The following is a 19,005-nucleotide window of genomic DNA, read 5'->3' on the forward strand; positions in this document are numbered from 1 at the left end:
GGTGTCCATGTCCTGGACTTTGGCTTGAACCCTTGAGCATGTGACTCATCTGATGTGAATTTCTGTCTACTTTACAGAATAAAGCATTGATAGTCTGATTATGTGCATCACCCATTTGACAGTTGAACTGCACTGTTTGTTACATAAAGATTAGTTGTTGACTTGGATGATTTACAATAATACAGCTAAAATCAGCATGTATCAGTCAAAAAATAAGAAATTCCATTATCCTGTTCCTGGCTTGTTTTTATATCGGGAAATATATTTAATTAACTCTTTAAATGGTCTCATTTCTGTTTTGTGAAGATGAATGTTATAGTTTGAAATCCTATAGATTTGAAAATAAAGCTAGGCAATTGAACTCACTGATCAGTGCCTGACATGTCTCGGCTTGCCTGAGAAAAAGAGGAGGCAGCCACAATATAAATCAGGCCTAATTTAAATGCAAATTGTGTAGAAAACATTGCACATCGAATTTTGCAAGTTTACTCATAATATCTATAAATGAAGGGCAATGTGGTTCTTAACTAGTGTTCGATTGTTTCAGCTAGATATCAGCTTCAATTTTTGCAATTTATTAATGGGCTATTTTTAGTTTGTTGACATAATTTTACACAATCATTTTCGATGTGAGGGATTTTCATTTCAAATGGTAAATAGCACAGTATTTAGAGCACAAACTGGATAAACTGGGAGGTAATTTACAGTACCATTCAGTGATGCATCTCAATGTTCTAATTTATGTCAAGAACATTGCATTTGATTTTTAATTTCTTTAAATTTAAATGTTTAATTTTCAATTTTTTTAGACATACAGCATGGTAACAGGCATTTCCAGCCCAAAAGCCCATGCCACCCAAATACCCCAATTAACCTACAACCTCTATACGCTTTGAAGGATGGGAGGAAACCAGAGCACCCTGAGGAAACTCACGTAGACACAGGGAGAACATACAAACTCCTTAAAAACAGCACCGGCTTCAAACCCGGGTTGCTAATATGTAATAGCTTTGCACTAACTGGGAAGCTAATCGTGTCGGCCAAATCTACCAACTCTCAAAAGACAAGTGTTCATTAAACGTGCTGGGTTTTTCTCTGTTGGTACCATTTTTATATAAGAATTATATTGTTTAATGTTTCATGAATGTTTGCTTCTGACTTTTTTTTGAAGAAGTAACATTCAATCACTTGTGATTCTTCTCTTTGGCTTGGCTTCGCGGGCGAAGATTTATGGAGGGGTAATGTCCATGTCAGCTGCAGGCTCGTTTGTGGCTGGCAAGTCCGATGCGGGACAGGCAGACATGGTTGCAGTGTTTGCAAGGGAAAATTGGTTGGTTGGGGTTGGGTGTTGGGTTTTTCCTCCTTTGTCTTTTGTCAGTGAGGTGGGCTCTGCAGTCTTCTTCAAAGGAGGTTGCTGCCTGCCGAACTATGAGGCGCCAAGATGCACGGTTTGAGGCGATATCAGCCCACTGGCGGTGGTCAATGTGGCAGGCACCAAGAGATTTCTTTAGGCAGTCCTTGTACCTCTTCTTTGGTGCACCTCTGTCACAGTGGCCAGTCACTTGTGATAAAAGAACATTAAACTAGTGATCTGTAATTGAGCGTCAATCGCCAAGTTTGTTTTATTGATATGTGTGCTTAATGACAGGACTAGAGGCATATTTTGTTGTATTTATGATTTAATTTCACTGTATAGCTGAATCTTAGGAACTCAGCTATCCAAGGCATTGATGAGACCACACTTAGAATTCTGTATGCAGTTTGCCCCAGATACAGGAAGAACATCATAAATTGGAAAGAGTTCAGAAGAGGTTCACCAGGATGTTGCTGGGTCTGGAGGGGTTGAGTTATAGGAAGAGGTTGGATTATCGGAACAGATCCTTGTGGCACTTCATTGGTCACCAACCTCCAGGCAGAATACATTCCTTCCATTACTGCTCTCTGCTTTATACATGCAAGCTAATTTTTTATTCACATTGAACATTGATTAAAACTTGTGATAAACAAATTTTAGACTGATGCCAGAAAATTACTTTCTACTTTAGATCAAAACATGGCCTGGACAGTCAGAACTGACTAGTCAAATCAGGGGTCCCCAAACTGTTTAGACCATCAACCCCTTCATGAATCCTTGGTCCCCCACAGACCCTATAGCATGATTCCTTGGGTTGGTGGCGGCGTTGGACAGGGGGATGGTGGTCCTGTACCATGTTGGGGGTTGGGGGGGCGTTGAACACATACCTCTTCATTCCATCAGTCCTTTGCTCTCTACTTATTAAGCAGAAAAAGCCAAATAGAACATGGCCACCACCAAGGCCAGTTCTTGCAAGAGGTTGGCCACCCCTGCCATTGGCTCTATTTTCCATAGACATGGCCCTGCTTTTGATCACAAAACTTTAATTGATCCCCTCCCCCCCACCTGCCATTTATCGACCCCCTGACATTGATCAATCCCATGGGAAGTCCCAGAGGTCTATATTGATCACTTTGGAGACCCTGACTTAAATCATTAAGAAAACATTTTCAGTTGCAAAATTTACTGAGAAAAGGAATGAAAGATCTTTTTAAACTAATGAGCTTAATCAGGTTCAGATTTGCAGATCATCCTTCTGTGATACAGTTACAAAATATGGTTCTGTTTTGAGTTTACTCCATGTGTTTGTATTGTTAATGTGTTTGTATTGTTATTTAACTGTTTTATATAAACAAGTTCCTAATTGTGTCATCAACATTCATAACAAATAATGTTTTCACTGTACAAATCTTGACTGTGTGCTTCAGTTGCCTGAATGCATGCTAGAATTAGTGAACTGGAAGACTTCGCTGTTAATATCAGATCAGATACTATTTATTGTCATGTAATAAAACAAAATTGCCTTTACTCTGCTGCAAGGCAAAGATTCGCTATTAGCATTAGTTGGCTGGCGCCCTTTACAGTCAGAGAAAGAGAAGCAAAACAGAGTCACCGAGTGTCTATGGATTCGCCTCCACTGCTCCTGCAGCCTCACAAGACTCTAGTTCCGTTCAAACCATTGGCAATCTAAACCCAGATTCAAACCTCTGACAAGATCAGGAAGTCTTCAGTGTCCAGAATCCTTTGGGAGCCTTCTTTGCCCCAACATCCTCTCAAAACCTGGTTGCTATACCTGGTTTTCATGAGCTAGTCTCCAGCAGCCCGCAGCCTGGTGTGCGTCCTTTGACCACAAGCCGCCAGCACCCCGCAGCCTGGTGTACGTCCTTTGACCACAAGCCGCCAGCAGCCCGAAGCCTGCAGCATGTATGGGTTCCTTGCCTGTATGTCAGCAAAATCTTGCCGCCTGCATGTGTCTTTCAGCTGGTTCGCTGATCCCCTGGAGTCTGTAACCTCTCGAGGCTGCTGCCAAACACAGACACCACCATCTTGGGCTCACACCCTGTAGTTGCAGGATTTTAAATAAAACACCATTGAATTCTTTAACAGGCAATTTAAAGCCTGTGCAAGCTCTCAGCATTTGGACTGGGCAGTAGGACCCCACAGGGAAGCGCAGTGTTTTCGCTCCCTGTTACATTTGTGGCACTGCCATTACAGCAGGTATGGTAGCATCACAGCAATCTGTTATCAAGTAACATGTCTATGCATAGATGTTCTGGCAGAGTGTTTTTAAGATCATTTGGAGTTTTTAAGATTTGAGAATACTTTTACCTTATTTTGAATCAAATTATTCCATTGTTATGAAGATTTTAAAAACATGTACATTCTGGAAATCAGAAAATACTGAAAACACTCAGGAGGACAGAGAGCAACTTTGATTGAAATATGAGCTCTGTTTCTCTCTAGTCATAGCTGCTGCCTGACCTAATACTTTTGCCTTTATGTGGAATTGTATTCTCTGCAAAGTCAGAATTGATCCTTTGTTCTCAGAACATAAAAAATTCTTTGCACAAAATAATTTATAAAATATTTAGTTATTTTTCATAACAATAAATTATATGAAGTCCTGTTTTATATAGTGTGATTTGTTGCAAGGGAAATAATCTGAAAATCTGTAGCCTGCCATAGAATCCTACAGAGCTTTATTGAGCATCTGGTCCTGCTCTGCACCAACAAAGTGTGATTCCGTGATAGGTTAGGTAACTACTGTTTCAGGTTTTCTCTTTTCTAAGATGAATTGCTCTGAACCACAATACAATATTAAATAAAGGCATACAATATTTCTTATATCTTTGGTAATCTGTAAATTTTTGCTCATTGATCTTTGTCAATCTTTTTCTGCATTTAAATGGTGAATGTTCACTCTAAAATTGCATATTTTATTTCTGTTTATTCTGTGATGTTTAAAATCCTTTTTTGTTTTAAAATTTGAAGGAGTCTTCTAAAATCAGTGGAGGAGGAACTGCATCAGCGGTAATTTTACTCCTATTGCCTTTTTTAAAAATAGAAAATTCTCTTCTGCTTGTTTAAACATTTCAAATTGTGACCTAAAGGTAACTATTTGCTTGAGTGCTTGTCAAATTGATTTTGTAGAATTCTAAATTTCTTAGACTTCAGATGAATAAAAACATAAAGTGCAATGATGACTCCATTTTGAGCAAGCCCTAAAGGTAGTGCATGCCAGAATTCTTCTACTTTAGCTGAAATAATTCCACTGAAATCCACTGAGCCATAAGTACCTTGTTCATCTCCTTAGGGGTCACGTGACACATTTAGATGATGATGGTGATGATGATGAATCTCAACAGTAAGTCTTTTCTTGTTCTAGTTTAGCTGAATTAGGTTTTGCTTTAAATGGAAGTATGAGGCCAAATTGGAATAATCGTTATTGAATTCTGTGTGGCTTTCTCAAATGAACAATCAAACTAGCTAAACCTATGGTCTAGTTAGATTAATGGTTCATTGCCATCTTGCTTGTCTCTCTTTTTTCTTTTGATGGTGTGGTGGCCTTGTTTTGCAATTCCAAGCACATTCATTATTTGTAAGATTGTTTGCTGTTTTGCTTTATATTGTGACTGTAACATTTATAGCCTCTTGAAAACTGAATTAATTGACAATTGTTTTTATATGTAAAATGTAGACATAAATTCAGTTTTCAAAACTTCCAGAATGCTTTTATTGTGTGGAGAAAAGCAAATGATCTAAGAATAACATGAAAAAGCATGCCAGCATCACCTTTACATTATTAGACAGAAATTTAGCAAGTTAGAGAATTCTCGTAGTTCTATATCAGAAGCCAGAATTCAGAAAACATCAAGTAATAACCTGGCAATAAAACATTTCAATGGAAAGAGTAATATTGGTCACTGATAGAAAATTGTTTTCATAAATGGTTTTGCATTAGGTAGACTATTCTAGTTATAATTAAGTAAACCCAATAATAGGATAGCACATTTAGTGAGCTGTTAGCATGATGCTATTACAGCACCAGTGACTCGGGTTCAAATCTGGCACAGTCTGTAAGGTGTTTATACATTCTTCCAGTGTTTGTGTGGGTTTTCCATGGGTTTCCTCCCATCCCTCAAAACGTATAGGGCTGCAGGTTAATTTGGGTGTAATTTGGTGGGACAGGTTTAAATGGCCAGGATCGGCTACTGCAGTACATAAAATTCAAAATTTAATTAGCTTGATGTACATTGAGGCCTATCTGATCTGTTTCCATGCTGTGCTCTAACCAGAGTGCATGTTGAGTGATCTGATTTAAATAAATAGATTTCAAGGTAGATGAAATCCAAAACCATTCTTTAATTCTCATGTGCAAGATACAGGAGTATTGACACCAGTTTTCCTGCTAACCATTGCGTAGAGTTATTTATTCCAATTCAAATCTGGTTCTCAGTTGTCTTATTAATTTTTACATATTAGACTATTAGTAGACTGTCTTTGCTTGATTTGAAGTAGAGAAAGAAGCTTGTTTCTTTCTAGCAGGTGTAGCTGAGCTGGATGATGTGTACCAGAGTATTTAAGACTTGTGAATAGTATGAAAAGAAATACATAGTTCTCCCTTAACAAAAAGCGTCGCTTAAATGTAATTTTTTTAAAAAATTAGACATACAGCATGGTCACAGGCCCTTCTGGCCTATGAGCTTGTGCCGCCCTAATACACACTATTAACCTACAATCCTCATATGTTTTGAAAGGTGGGGGGAAATTGGAGTAACCAGAGGAAACCATGCAGAAACGGGGAGAACATACAAACTCCTTATAGACAGCACCAAATTGAAACCCGGGTCGCTGGCGCTGTAATTAGTGTTGTGCTAACTGCTACGTTAACCTTGCTGCCCATCATTTGATTAAAGAAGCTTGTAGAGGGGTACCACAGGAAATAAGTTTCACTCAAGAACAAATTTAATAAATTGTTTATATTTTAAGAATGATAGAAACAGTTTTTTCCCTAAAACTAGTTATTGACAAAATACATTTTGTAAATGACTGATGTTTGAGTAACAAGATAGCCACCATGGAACAGTGAAAGGTTTTTCCTTTCTTAATGATGTTGAAGGCATTTGTCTAGTATGTTTTTATGCAGGTACACAATCCTTTATCCGGACATCTAAAATCCGGAAAGCTCCAAAAACCAGCATTTTTTTCCTGGTGCTGGTACAGCGGAGGGAGGGAGAGAGATAGCAGCGCGACTAGGTCGGGATGGAGGTGGGGGGGGGGAGTGGGGAGAGATGGGAGCGCGACTTGGGCGGGGGGGGAGAAAGAGAGACGGCAGCGCGGCTTGGGCTGGGGGGGAGAGATGGCAGCGCGACTCGGGTGGGCGAGGTGAGAGAGAGCCAGCAGCGCGATTCAGGTGGGTGAGGTGGGAGAGAGATGTTAGCGTGACTCGAATGGGCGAGGTGGGAGAGAGACGTGGGCGGGGGGGGATGAGTAAGAGAGAGAGATGGCAGCATGACTTGGGCGGGCGGGAGCAGAGAGACGGCAGAACGACTTGGGTGGGCAGGGGGAGGAGAGAGAGACGGCAGCGCAACTCAGGCGGGTGGGGGGAAGAGAGATGGCAGTGCGACTCAGGTGGGCGGGGGTGGAGAGAGACGGCAGTGTGACTGAGTGGGCGAGGGGGAGAGAGACGCCAGCGTAACTGGAAGGGGGTGGATACGGCAGCATAATTCGGGTGGGCTTAAATCTGGGGCAGCTGTTTTTAAATTTGTTCTGAAATTTGGAACACACTGTCCTCCAAGGGTTCTCGATAAAGGATTGTGTACCTGTATATAAAAAAAAATCAGCCATTTAGTCTTTTTGTTTGGTAGCAAGAACAAATTGCCACTGAACAAAGATTCATATATTTTGTAGATTCAGCATAGTTTAATTTGGGACAAGGAAGAGTAGAACAAAAGAAGACTGCCATATCTAACAGGCAGCTTTCGGAGTGGACAACGGAGTGACAGAGTAGCAGAGTGGTAGAGCTTTGGATCAACAGGCTTAGGTGGTAACGAGGCGAGATAGGATTACCTGTGTTAATTGCAGACAGGAAGTATATGTGTGAGGCCAGTGTTCTGTGCTTGGTGTCAGATGTAGGAGGTCCTGGAGTCTCCAAGCCTCCAGGATGGTCATATCTGCACCTAGTGAATCGAGCTGCAGCACCTAAGGGTCTGAGTTGGGGAACTGGAGTTGCAGCTCAATGACCTTTGATCATAGAGAACAAGGAGGTGATAGAAAGGAGTAATAGGCAGGTAGTCACACTAGGACCACAGGAGGCATACAAGTGGGTCACAGTCAGGAGGGGGGAAGGGGAAGAATCAGGTACTAGAGACTATCCCTGTGACTGTACCCCTTGAATAAAGTTGGGGGTGGGGGAACAGCAAATCGGGGGAAGCAACAGTGGCCGTGCCTCTTGCACAGAGTCTGGCCTTGTGACTCAGAAGGGTAGGGAAAGGAAGAGGGAGGCAGTAGTGATAGGGGATTCTATAGTTAGGGGTCAGGCAGGCGATTTTGTGGATGCAGGAAAGAAACTTGGATCGTAGTTTGCCTCCCAGGTGCCATCGTTTGGGATGTTTCAGATCATGTCCAAGATATCCTTCAGTGGGAGCGAAAACAGCCAGAGGTTGTGGTACATATTGGTACCAATGACATAGGTGGGAAAAGGTCTACAGGGAGTTGGGAAGGAAGTTGAGAAGCAGGATCACAAAGGTAGTAATCTCAGGATTACTGCCTGTGCCATGCGGCAATGAGTATAGGAATAGAACGAGATGGAGGTAAGTGTGTGGCTGAGGGATTGGAGCAGGGGCCAGGGATTCAGATTTCTGGATCATTGGGACCTCTTCTAGGGCAAAATGGGTTGCACTTGAATTCCAGGGGAACCAATATCCTGGTGGGACCAGGGAGGTTTGCTCAGGCTACTGGGGAGAGCTTAAACTAGAATTGTTGGGGGATGGGAACCAAACTGAAGAGACTGGGGAAGAGGCAGTTGGCTCACAAATAGAGAAAGCTTGGAGACAGTGTGTGATGGAGGATAGGCAGGTGATAGAGAAGTGAGATGATCAGACAGGTTTGAGATGTGTCTATTTTAATGCAAAGAGTATTATGAACAAAGTGGATGAAAGAGTGTGGATCAGTACTTAGAACTACGATGTGGTGGGCATTACAGAGACTTGGATGGCTCAGGGATGGGAATGGTTACTTCAAGTGCCAGGTTTTAGATGTTTCAGATAGGACAGGGAGGGAGGCAAAAGAGGTGCTGTTGAAGAGATAGTGTCATTGCTGCAGAAAAGCTGGACGTCATGGAGGGATTGTCGACAGAGTCTCTGTGGGTGGAGGTTAGGAACTGGAAGGGGTCAATTACTCTACTGGGTGTTTTTTATAGGCCGCCCAATAGGAGCAGGGATATTGAGGAGCAGATAGGGAAACAGATCCTGGAAAGGTGTAATAATAGAGTTGTTGTGATGGGAGATTTTTAATTTCCCACATATCATTTGGCATCTCCCTTGAGCAAGGGGTTTAGATGGGGTGGAGTTTGTTAGGTGTGTTCAGGAAGGTTTCTTGACACAATATGTAGATAAGCCTACAAGAGGAGAGACTGTACTTGATTTGGTATTGGGAAATGAACCTGATTAGGTGTCAGATTTCTCAGTGGAAGAGCATCTTGGAGAAGTGGTCATAATTCTATCTCCTTTACAATAGTATTGGAGAAAGAGAGGAATAGATGAGTTAGAAAGGCGTTTACTTGGAGTAAGGGGAATTATGAGGCAATCAGGCAGGAAATTGAAAGCTTAAATTGGGAGCAGGTGTTCACAGGGAAAAGTACAGGAGAAATGTTGCAAATATTCAGGGGATATTTGTGTGGACCTGCATAGGTACGTTCCAATGAGACAGGGAAGTTATGGTAGGGTACAGGAACCGTGGTGTACAAAGAAAGGCTGTAATAAGTCTAGTCAAGAAGAAAAGAAAAGCTTATAAAGGAAGAGCAGTAGATATAATGTATGTGGATGTCAGCAAGGCATTTGATAAGATACCTGATGCAAGGCTTATTTAGAAAGTAAGGAGGCATGGGATCCAAGGGGACATTGCCTTTTTGAGCCAGAACTGGCCTGCCCACAGAAGGCAAAGAATGGTTGTAGATGGGTCATATTCTGCATGGAAGTTAGTGACCAGTGGTGTGCCTCAGTGATCTGTTCTGGGACCCTTACTTTTCATGATTTTTATAAATGTCCTGGATGAGGATGTAGAGGAATGGGTTAGTAAGTTTGCTGATGAAACAAAGGTTGGGGTTACAGCAGGACTGAGGAGTGGTAGATGGAGTTCAACCCAGATAAGTATGAAGTGGTTCATTTTGGTAAGTCAAATATGATGACAGAATATAGTATTAATGGCAAGAGGATCAGAGGGATTTAGGGGTCTGAGTCCATAGGATGCTTAAAGCAGCTGTGCAGGTTGATTCTGTGGTTAAGAAGGCATATGGTGCATTGGCCTTCATTAATTGTGAAATTGAATTTAGGAGCGGAGGTAATTTTGCAGCTATATAGGACCCTAGTCAGACCCCACTTGGAGTACTGTGCTCAGTTCTAGTCTTCCCACTACTGAAAGCCAGAGAAAGGGTGCAGAGGAGCTTTACAAGAATGTTGTCTGGTCTAGGGAGCTCTTGAATGAACTCAGCCTTTTATCCTTGGAGTGGCGGAGGATGAGAGATGACCTGATAGAAGTATATAAGATGATGAGAGGCATTAATTGTGTAGATAGTCATAGGCTTTTTCCCAGTGCTGAAATGGTTGCCACAAGAGGACACAGGTTTAAGGTGCTGGGGAGTAGGTACAGAGGAGATGTCGGGGTAAATTCTTTACACAGAGAGTGGTAAATACATGGAATGAGTTTCCTGCAGTGGTGGAGGAAGATACAATAGGGTCTTTTAAGAGACCTTTGGATAGGTACTTAGAAAAATAGAGGGCTTTGGGTAAGCCAAGTAATTTCTAAGATGGGGACATGTTTTGGCACAACTTTGTGGGATGAAGGGACTGTATTGTGCTGTAGACTTTTCTATGCCTTAAAAAAAATCTCATGATCAAGAGCGCATTATGTGCTGTAACAGTAGTTTGTGGATTGTTTGTAGTAATATGGATTTCACTATCTCATGGAACTAGGTGCTGATCTTAATACACACGTTCATGATCATTCTCACAGAAGCTTTCAAATAGTTTTAGCTACTTGACATATAAAATCTCTGAACTGTTGCAATACGATGCTTCATATCGCTTGCCTAAACACTTACTTTATTTTGAATTTCTAGTTCAACGATGAGACCCAGAATTCCACCGCCTCTTCCTCCCAAGGTAAGGTGATGATGTTCTTGTGCTCTGTGTCTTGTGTACCAACTTAAATTTAAAACTTATAATGATGCAAGATGGCAAAAAAATCATACCAGTGGCCATGTAATCAATGCCAAAGGTATCAATGCCAAACAATACTCAACCAGTGATATGTGTAGATTATTTGATTCTAACATCAACTCACCACCTCAACTTTGCACCATGAAGCTGAACTGAGTGGTTCTAGTATGATCCCTGGATTGAGTGACAGCAGAACATCTAATGGTGCATAAAACAACCAATCCCTCATGAAGTTTCTCTTGGCAGCCAGCACAGTCCTACCCACAACTTTGCCAGCTGCCAAAGCGGTCAGAGTTGATAAACGTTTCTGAATATTATTGAAAGATTATTAGAAGTTAAGTCAGTTAATTGTAAACATTTTCATTCTGGAAAAGCTAGCAAATGTTTAAGAGTAATTTTATCAAAAAATAAACCAAAAGTGACTTATTTAACATATAGGACCACTGTCTTGTCTCTGTGCCCCTCAGCCCAACATTGCCATTGAAATAAAAGGGCTGAAAGTTTCCAGGTCAAATAAGACTTGGCATAGGATCTGAGAATGAATTTGATGCTTGGTAATATCAGCAGGGATTAATTGTGCAACTGGACTCGATATGGCACAGTATATTGAGAAATAAACTAGAAATTAGTGTTAGCTTCAGGACTCCTGGGTTTCACCAACATGGGTTTCCAACATGTTGGCATTTGCCAGAAAAGTCTAGGAAATTGCTCTGTCGGGAATTTGTTGGAGGGAAATTATTTTGTCAAACAATGAGAAGAAGCGTTTCAGGCAGCATCTGGGGAGAGAAATGGACAGTCAACATTTTGGGTCAGGGCCCTAAGCCCCCATCGTTTTGCTTCTCTATAGGCCAAAGTATGAATGGGGAAATATCGAAGGCACTTAAGAAGGAATTGCAATAATGAAGTGAATTTAATGTGCATATTGATTGTATTAATCAAACTGACAAGGGTTCTGTGGATGAAGAATTTGTGGAATGTGTTTGTTACTTGCAGTAGTCCCTGACAAATGCATTAGACTTTTTGGTGGGGGACAATACAAATAGTCTGCAATGGGCTATTTTAGATTTAGTCACATGTAATGGGGTACAATTAATTTTTTTTCCAAATATATTTATTGAGCATCAAAAACAACTTCCTACACATTGAACAGATGTACATTGTGCTATTTTTAAAAAAAAACAACCAGAAAAACCAACACACAGACACATAACTTCACATACACCCTCCGATACATATCTTTCTTCAGGGAATTTAGGAAGTTGCCGGAGATTCCAAATATTGCAGTACGGGCAGGGTTGCAAATTGACTTAAAATATTTTGGATAGAGTACTGAATTCTCTGCTTCAGAACCCTTGTATTTTGGGACACTGATAAAACATGTGCCTTAGGTGGCAAGGGGAGCCATTACACCTATTTCAGGATGAATAACTGACAGTCTGGATTTTGATAAGTGAACTGAATGAATCCCAAGTGAACGTAGGAGGTGGTAGAACAAATTCTCTCATTAGCCTCTTCCCACAGTTTCTCCTCAATTTCCATTTAACCATTTCAGATGGGAGAAAACTTTTGATAGGGCTTCCCATTCCTCTGATATTCCAACTGAGAAGTTTGAAAGGCATTCCATTCCCCCTGCCTGGAGTGTTCAGATTCATTGGATTACTGAATACATTTAGATTTTGTGGACAGAACCGCTCTAATTGAGTGTCAAGGTTTTTCCCCCCAACATACACAAACAAATCTGCATACACGCCCACATACTTACTACACTTGTCCTTGTACTAAGACTAAACTGTGTGGACAACACTTTACATCCACATGGTCCAAACGTCCTTGCCCCTAAATGTCAAGGACACGGAGAGTGTGCTTATGTAGAAAAGAAACATAACCATCCCTCCCTCCATATTTTGAAGTAGATGTACAGGCACATTCAAGGTACTTTGGTCAGCTCTACCTTGTTCAGTCCAATAAATTTGCAAATAAATTTAACAGTAATAATGCTGTGTTATATAAGTCTTGAAATTCTACCTTAACAAGTTTGGTAATGTAATAATGCCCAATAAGTGGCAGTGTCCCCATTGTACTCACACTTTAATCAGTTGTTTTTCAACATCTTGACATATATTCTCACTTCACTTTTTGGTCATGTGATCTGTAGTCGGGCTGGGTAGATGAACCCATATTAGGACCCCCTGCAGGGTATGTAGTTCCCGTTTGACGTCGTTAAATTCTGCCTGGGCTTGGACCACTTTCACAGTTAGATCTGGAAAACTGAGATAGTTATCCCCTTCAGTGTTACCTCGTGGCATTCTCTGGTATGGCATAGAACATCCACATAATCACTGTAATAGTGAAGTCTGGCCACTATGGCCCTTGGGCCCTTCCCCATCCCTGGTATTGGCCATAGGATGTTGTGTACTTGGTCCATCAGTGGCTTTTTATCCAGTCCAAATGGTTCTCTTAATAAAGCTGATGTTACGTTTTTATTCACGCTGTTGGCTCCTTCAGGAAACCCACTATCCTGATGTTATTTCTCCAGGACCTCACTTCCAAATCCTCATATCTGTTTTCCAGCTTTATCATATCAGCAGTGAAAGTTTAAATTTTATTTAACATTGAGCAGATGTCATTGGTACACCCCGACATTGAATGTTCTATTTCTCCAATAATTTCTTTAATTTCTCTCAATCTGGTGTCTGTGGATACTTTATTGGCCAAGAACTGTGCATTTATGGTCTGTAGCTCAGCCTTAAGGACAGCCAGTTCTTCTCCAATACGTATTCTTATCTCCATATTAATGGTATCTACAATGTCTTTATGAAGTTCAGTCAGCTCTGCTAGCTTTAGCTGCTCAAAGTCAGTTATTTGTTCTTCCTGGTCTGACAGTGAGCTGCCGGAAGAGACAGGATCAGGCGAGGTGGGTTTAGTCTGCTGGGAAAGCCTCTGGGGCTGTTGAATGCTGTCTCTACTTTTGGCCTTTTTGTGAGGCATTTCAACACTTCAAAATTCACCACTGTTACTTCAAAGCATTTCCAATGATAATCAAATGGCAGAACACTGCCTGGATTGCTGTTAAATAATACTTTATTAATTCAATTCTCAGAGGCTCCAGTAACCACTCTCTAGCTCCCTCCTACCTTGGGGTAGGATTAATAAAGAAGTTGTAGTTAAAGATTCTCCAAGGAGTAGTGATCACAAAATGTTATAATTCCTGATATAGTTTGAATGTGCAGACCCAAACCTGTATAGTCGTCATAAATAAGAGCAATTGCAGTGGTGTGAGGATGCCTGGAGAGAGATAGGTTATCAGGTTGAGGGATAGGTCAGAACCTATGAGTAGTGGTAGATATCTAATAAAGTTACTTCATAACACTTGACAGAAATTTATCGCAGAAAGGGGTGGGGAGAGGTTCCTTGAGGTTAATCAAAGAGCTCAACCAAAATGTTAAATAATACACTAGAAGTGGCAAGGTAAACTAGAGAACAGGGAGTTTTACAGAGACCAGCAGTGAGAGACGATAAAGTTAATAAGAAGGAAGAAATTAAACAAGAAAATCTGCAGATGCTGGGGTCAAGAGGAATCAATGCACATAAGTGCTGGAGAAACTCAGCTGGTCATACTGCATCCATTAGAGGAAAAGACAATCAGCCTTCCGGCCCTGAGCCTTTAGTCGGGAATCTCTCCTCCCCATTCCCCCCACCATTTTTTAAAGTTTCTCTCTTTACTTTCAATTTCCTGACAAAAAACAGGCCTTATTGCCTACGGATGCTGTGTATCCCGGTGAGTTTATTCAGCACAATAAGAAGGAAGAAAATTGTTTTTGAGAGTATAGCAAACAGCAAGGGCCCCTATATAGATATGTGGAAAAGAAGAGGGTAACTGACTCCTTAATATTGTGAAAAATGAAATATTTTAAATCATTACTTTGCATTAGTCTTCATGGTGAAGGACAATACAAATATCCTAAAAGTTTTTCTTGGACTAGTTTCAAACAATATGGGAGAACTTGTAGCAATCACGATCACGAGGGACAAAGTCTTGGAAAATCTAATGGGACTAATTGGATACAAATTGCCAGGGCCTGCACTTGAGGGCTGGAGAAATGGAGGGATAATTGGTTGAAGTTTTTCAAGACTCACCCAGTTCCTGGATGGTACTAATGGAATCAAAAACTGCTTATGTTATCCTCTTGATTAAGAAGCGATTAAGAAAAACACGGGAAAATGTGGGCCTGTTAGCCTGATGTCTGTTATTGGCAAAATGCTGGAATCTGTCATTGAGAAAGAAGTAGGTATTATTTAAAGAAGCAATGCAATCAAACCCATTAAGTCCAAACATTTGGTTTTATAAATTTTAAAGTTTTTTAAAAGAATGTAACAACCAAAGTCTTGGGACAAAAACATATTGCAATTTGAATTCATAGAGGTGTTTGACAAGGTGCCAATATACCACTTTCAGTACCTTCCTGTTAACCTTTTGTCATTCATTGCAGAAGATCAAGATCCCTCAGGTGCACCAGATAAGAACTCATGGTATTGGGAGAAAGTGTGCAAGCATTCACTGAGGATTTGTTATTGTATTGAAGGTCACAATAAAGGGGTCTTTCAATTTACAAAGATGAGGCTAGTGGAGTATCTCAAGGCCCAGTTCATGCCTTCAGTTATTTATAATTTATATTAATGACCTAAAGGAGGGGTTTAGTATGTCAGATGCCCAACTTTGTCACTGAAATGAAAACAGGTGCAGGAGCCTGTCACAGAGAGGGCATTTGTACTCTGCAACAGCATATAAATAGGTTGAGTGATTGGGTTAAAAGTTGGCAAATGGAATATAATATGGGGAAGTATAAGGTCATGCACTTTGGTAAGAGAAATCTAAAAGCAGAGTAATGTCTAAATGGAGAAAGATTGCAGCTGAACAAAGGACAGAGGGATTTTGATGTGATGCACAATTTGCAGAAATTTGCCAGGCAAGTTCAGCAAATGGGTAAGAAAGCAATTGGCTTATTGGCCTTCATTACAAGAGGGTGAGAGTTTAGACAAAGGATGGTAATGATGCAGAATACTAATCAGGCAGGCCCTGGAGGACAGTGAACTCTTTTTGTCCCTTTATTTAAGAACCAATATTCTGGCATTGGAGTCAGACCAAAAACAATTCACTTAGCTAATTCTATGGTTGACCTATTGCACATGTCTAAAGAAATTTGATCTGCATTCTTTGGACTTCAGAAGAATGGAGGGTGATATTATTGAAACATATAACATCCTAAGGAAGCATGACAGGATTGATCAAGGGATGTTTCCAGAAGTGGGAGAATCTTAAACAAGGTAGTATAGTTACAATGTAATCGATCAATGATTTAAAATAGAGGTGTGTAGACAGACATTTCTATTGGCTGTCTGCACCCACTGCACCCACTATATTCGCTATGACACTATTGTGCATGCGTGAGTCCCCGCGAAGTGCGCTAGTTAAAAAAAAAGGAGACAGTGCTTGGCTACTGGCAGACGCCATTTCCAGAGGCTCCTGTTATACATTGTATTGTTGAATTTAACAGTAAAGCATTCGTGAATGGTTGCCACTTCGTGTGGTTGGTTATTCGATGCATCAACAAACATGTGTCAGAAGTCTGAACCTGAAGCCTTCAAGTGAACACATTTATGACTGCACCATACTGGCAGAGGGATTCAAAAGGCCTGACCCGATCATGTTTGAAGGAGAATTGGCGCATATGTGAACAAGAATACGACATTTTCATTGCAGCACTACATAGTTATAAGTCTGCCCAAGTCAATGTGTGCATTTTACTAAATTTAGTGGGTTCTGAGGCCATTGAAAGGGAAAGGTCATTCATATATGCAAGCGAGGTGCATGAAGGTGGTATCGTTATCAGCCCTGCTGAGTCACGAGAGAACCCAGAGTGTTTAAAAAGAAAATTTTGAGAAATATGCAATGCACAAAAGAACTTAACTATGGAAAGGCACTGATTTAATACCAGAAACCAGAGGCCTGGTGAATCGATTCGATCATATGTCAGCAACTTAAAAATCAGGGCAAGGACCAAGTGCTCTGTGATGAGTTGATTAAAGACAAGATGGTCTGCGGTATCTGCGACAAAGACATGAGAAAGGCATTGCTGCGTGACAATGAACTAACATTTGCAAAGGTAATTTCTACGTGTCTGGCTTACGAAACCACGGAAGTGAACAGCAGAAAGCTAGCCCTTCTGCAGCAGCAAGGCACGAGTGTAGACACAGTCTATGGTACCTGCAAACAGGCAGTGGCTGGAAGCCAGAAGAAGAAGAAGCTAACCAAGCCCTGCTACCCTCTCACCCAGGATGGAGTGTGGCATCTGCGGCGGTGACCATGTGGCAAGATGAGCATTTGGCCAGCAGTGCAGAACCTGTCGGAAATGGAACCATTTCAGCAGATGCTGCAGAGCTAGGCAGCAACTCTCCCTGAGACCTAGATACAGAAGGATGATTAACCAGTTGGAACCTGAGCAAGGACAAACTAACTCGGATGCAGAGTATTACGTTGATGGATTTACTCTGCAGATGACAGGAGACCCAACAAGAATCAGAAGGAATAACAAAGCATTTGTAACAATGAAGATCAATGGTAAAGTAGCGGACATGAAAGTTGACACTGGAGCAAGTGCAACGTCATGTCACGAAGAACGTTCAATCTACTGAGGAAGTCAGAAAGGTCATACTGTGCTCCAAGTCCACAAGTCTAGTGGCACACGGGGGCAGCAAAATTAGAACCAACGGTACAGTGCAATTGCGGAGCTACGTTCAAGGACAGCTGCACATACTAACATTTTTCATAGGCCAAGAAAACATCCTGCCTCTGCTGGGCCTGAGCAGAAGCATGGACATAGGTCTTGTTTCTCAGCAGAGAGGTACATCAGATAAGTTCAGCTGAAGATGATCTGACACGTAGAATCTTTTCTGAATATAGTGACCTTTATACGGAAGAACTGGGAAACTGTCGGTGACATATTCCATGTGGTTCGATCCGGAAGTGAGACCCTTGGTTCGTCCAGCACGCTGTATACCAGTAGCAATGAAGGACAGGGTTAAGGCCGAGCTGGACATGATGCAGGACCTGGGCGTGATTACCCCAGTCTTCGAGCCTACTGAGTGGGTGTCCTCCATGGTGGCTGCTAAAAAAAAAGACGAACAGAAGATTCGGATCTGCATCAACCCAAAAGACCTCAATACAGCTTTAAAACGACCACACCATCCAATGTGTATCGTGGAGGAAGTTGCAGTGCAGATGGCCGACACAACCGTATTTTTCAGTATTGGATGCAAAAAATTCCTTCTGGCAAATCAAACTTGATTGCAAGTCATCACTGCTGACCACATTCAGCACGAGTTTCAGCCGATACAGATTCCTGTGAATGCCATTTGGAATCAATTCAGCCAGCGAAGTATTTCAAAGATCAAAAGAGCAAATCTTTACTGGGTATCCTTGTGCCATCATTGTTGATGACATACTTATAGATGGCAAAGACTTGTTAGAACATGATGCAAATTTAAAAAAGGTACTTGACAGAGCCCGGAAGGTAAACCTTAAGCTCAACCCCCATAAGTGCAGATTTCGGCTGAACCAGGTCAGTTAAATAGGTCTCCTTTTCACAGGAGAAGGCCTGAAGGCAGACCCTTCAAAGGCGAGAGCAATTAATAAAATGCCAGTTCTGACAGACACGACAGTGCTACAATGTTTCCTGGACATGGTCAATTACCTGAGCAAGTTCATTCCGCACACCAGTGATCTTACCGCTCCGCTAAGGCAGTTGACGCAAAAAGACATGGTTTGGTCCTAACACGAGCAACAACAAAACGCATTCCATGCATTAAAAAGGCATATGTCATGCCCGCCCGTTCTATCATACTGACGTACGAAGATCAGTCATGCTAACCTGTGATACATCACAGTACAGTCTAGGTGCAGCATGCCTGCAAGATGGGAAACCAGTGGCCTACGCATTCAGGTCACTCACCACCACGGAGACCAGATACGCCCAAATAGAGAAATCTGGTCACAATTCTGAAAAAGCCAATCCATGCGGCCCCTGCACGATTACAGAGAATGATGCTCAGGCTTCAGAAATACAACCTGATTTTAGTTTACAACTGTGGAAAAGAAATTCACTTAGCCGATGTGCTATCCCAGAAAATGCATGATCCAACAAGCTGAGGAAGAGG

At 41.4% G+C, this 19,005-nt stretch overlaps 1 protein-coding gene across 16 annotated transcripts in view; it reads left to right on the forward strand.

Moving 5' to 3' along the window:
• The window catches only part of map4k3a (mitogen-activated protein kinase kinase kinase kinase 3a), a 350,582-nt gene that overhangs the window by 247,222 nt on the left and 84,355 nt on the right, over positions 1 to 19,005 (forward strand). For 15 of the 16 annotated variants that reach the window (XR_011355889.1, XM_069931965.1, XM_069931966.1 and 12 more), the window contains 3 exons: positions 4,346 to 4,384; positions 4,668 to 4,718; positions 10,692 to 10,734. Coding sequence is in view for 15 of the 16 variants with exons in the window: in XM_069931965.1 (XP_069788066.1) it covers positions 4,346 to 4,384; positions 4,668 to 4,718; positions 10,692 to 10,734 (133 nt within the window). In the remaining variant the exon portion in view is untranslated. The remainder of the gene's footprint in view (positions 1 to 4,345; positions 4,385 to 4,667; positions 4,719 to 10,691; positions 10,735 to 19,005) is intronic. The other variant, XM_069931967.1, reaches the window with a different exon arrangement.

This window comes from Narcine bancroftii, chromosome 4 (assembly GCF_036971445.1).
Source record: "Narcine bancroftii isolate sNarBan1 chromosome 4, sNarBan1.hap1, whole genome shotgun sequence".
Classification (NCBI taxonomy): domain Eukaryota; kingdom Metazoa; phylum Chordata; class Chondrichthyes; order Torpediniformes; family Narcinidae; genus Narcine; species Narcine bancroftii.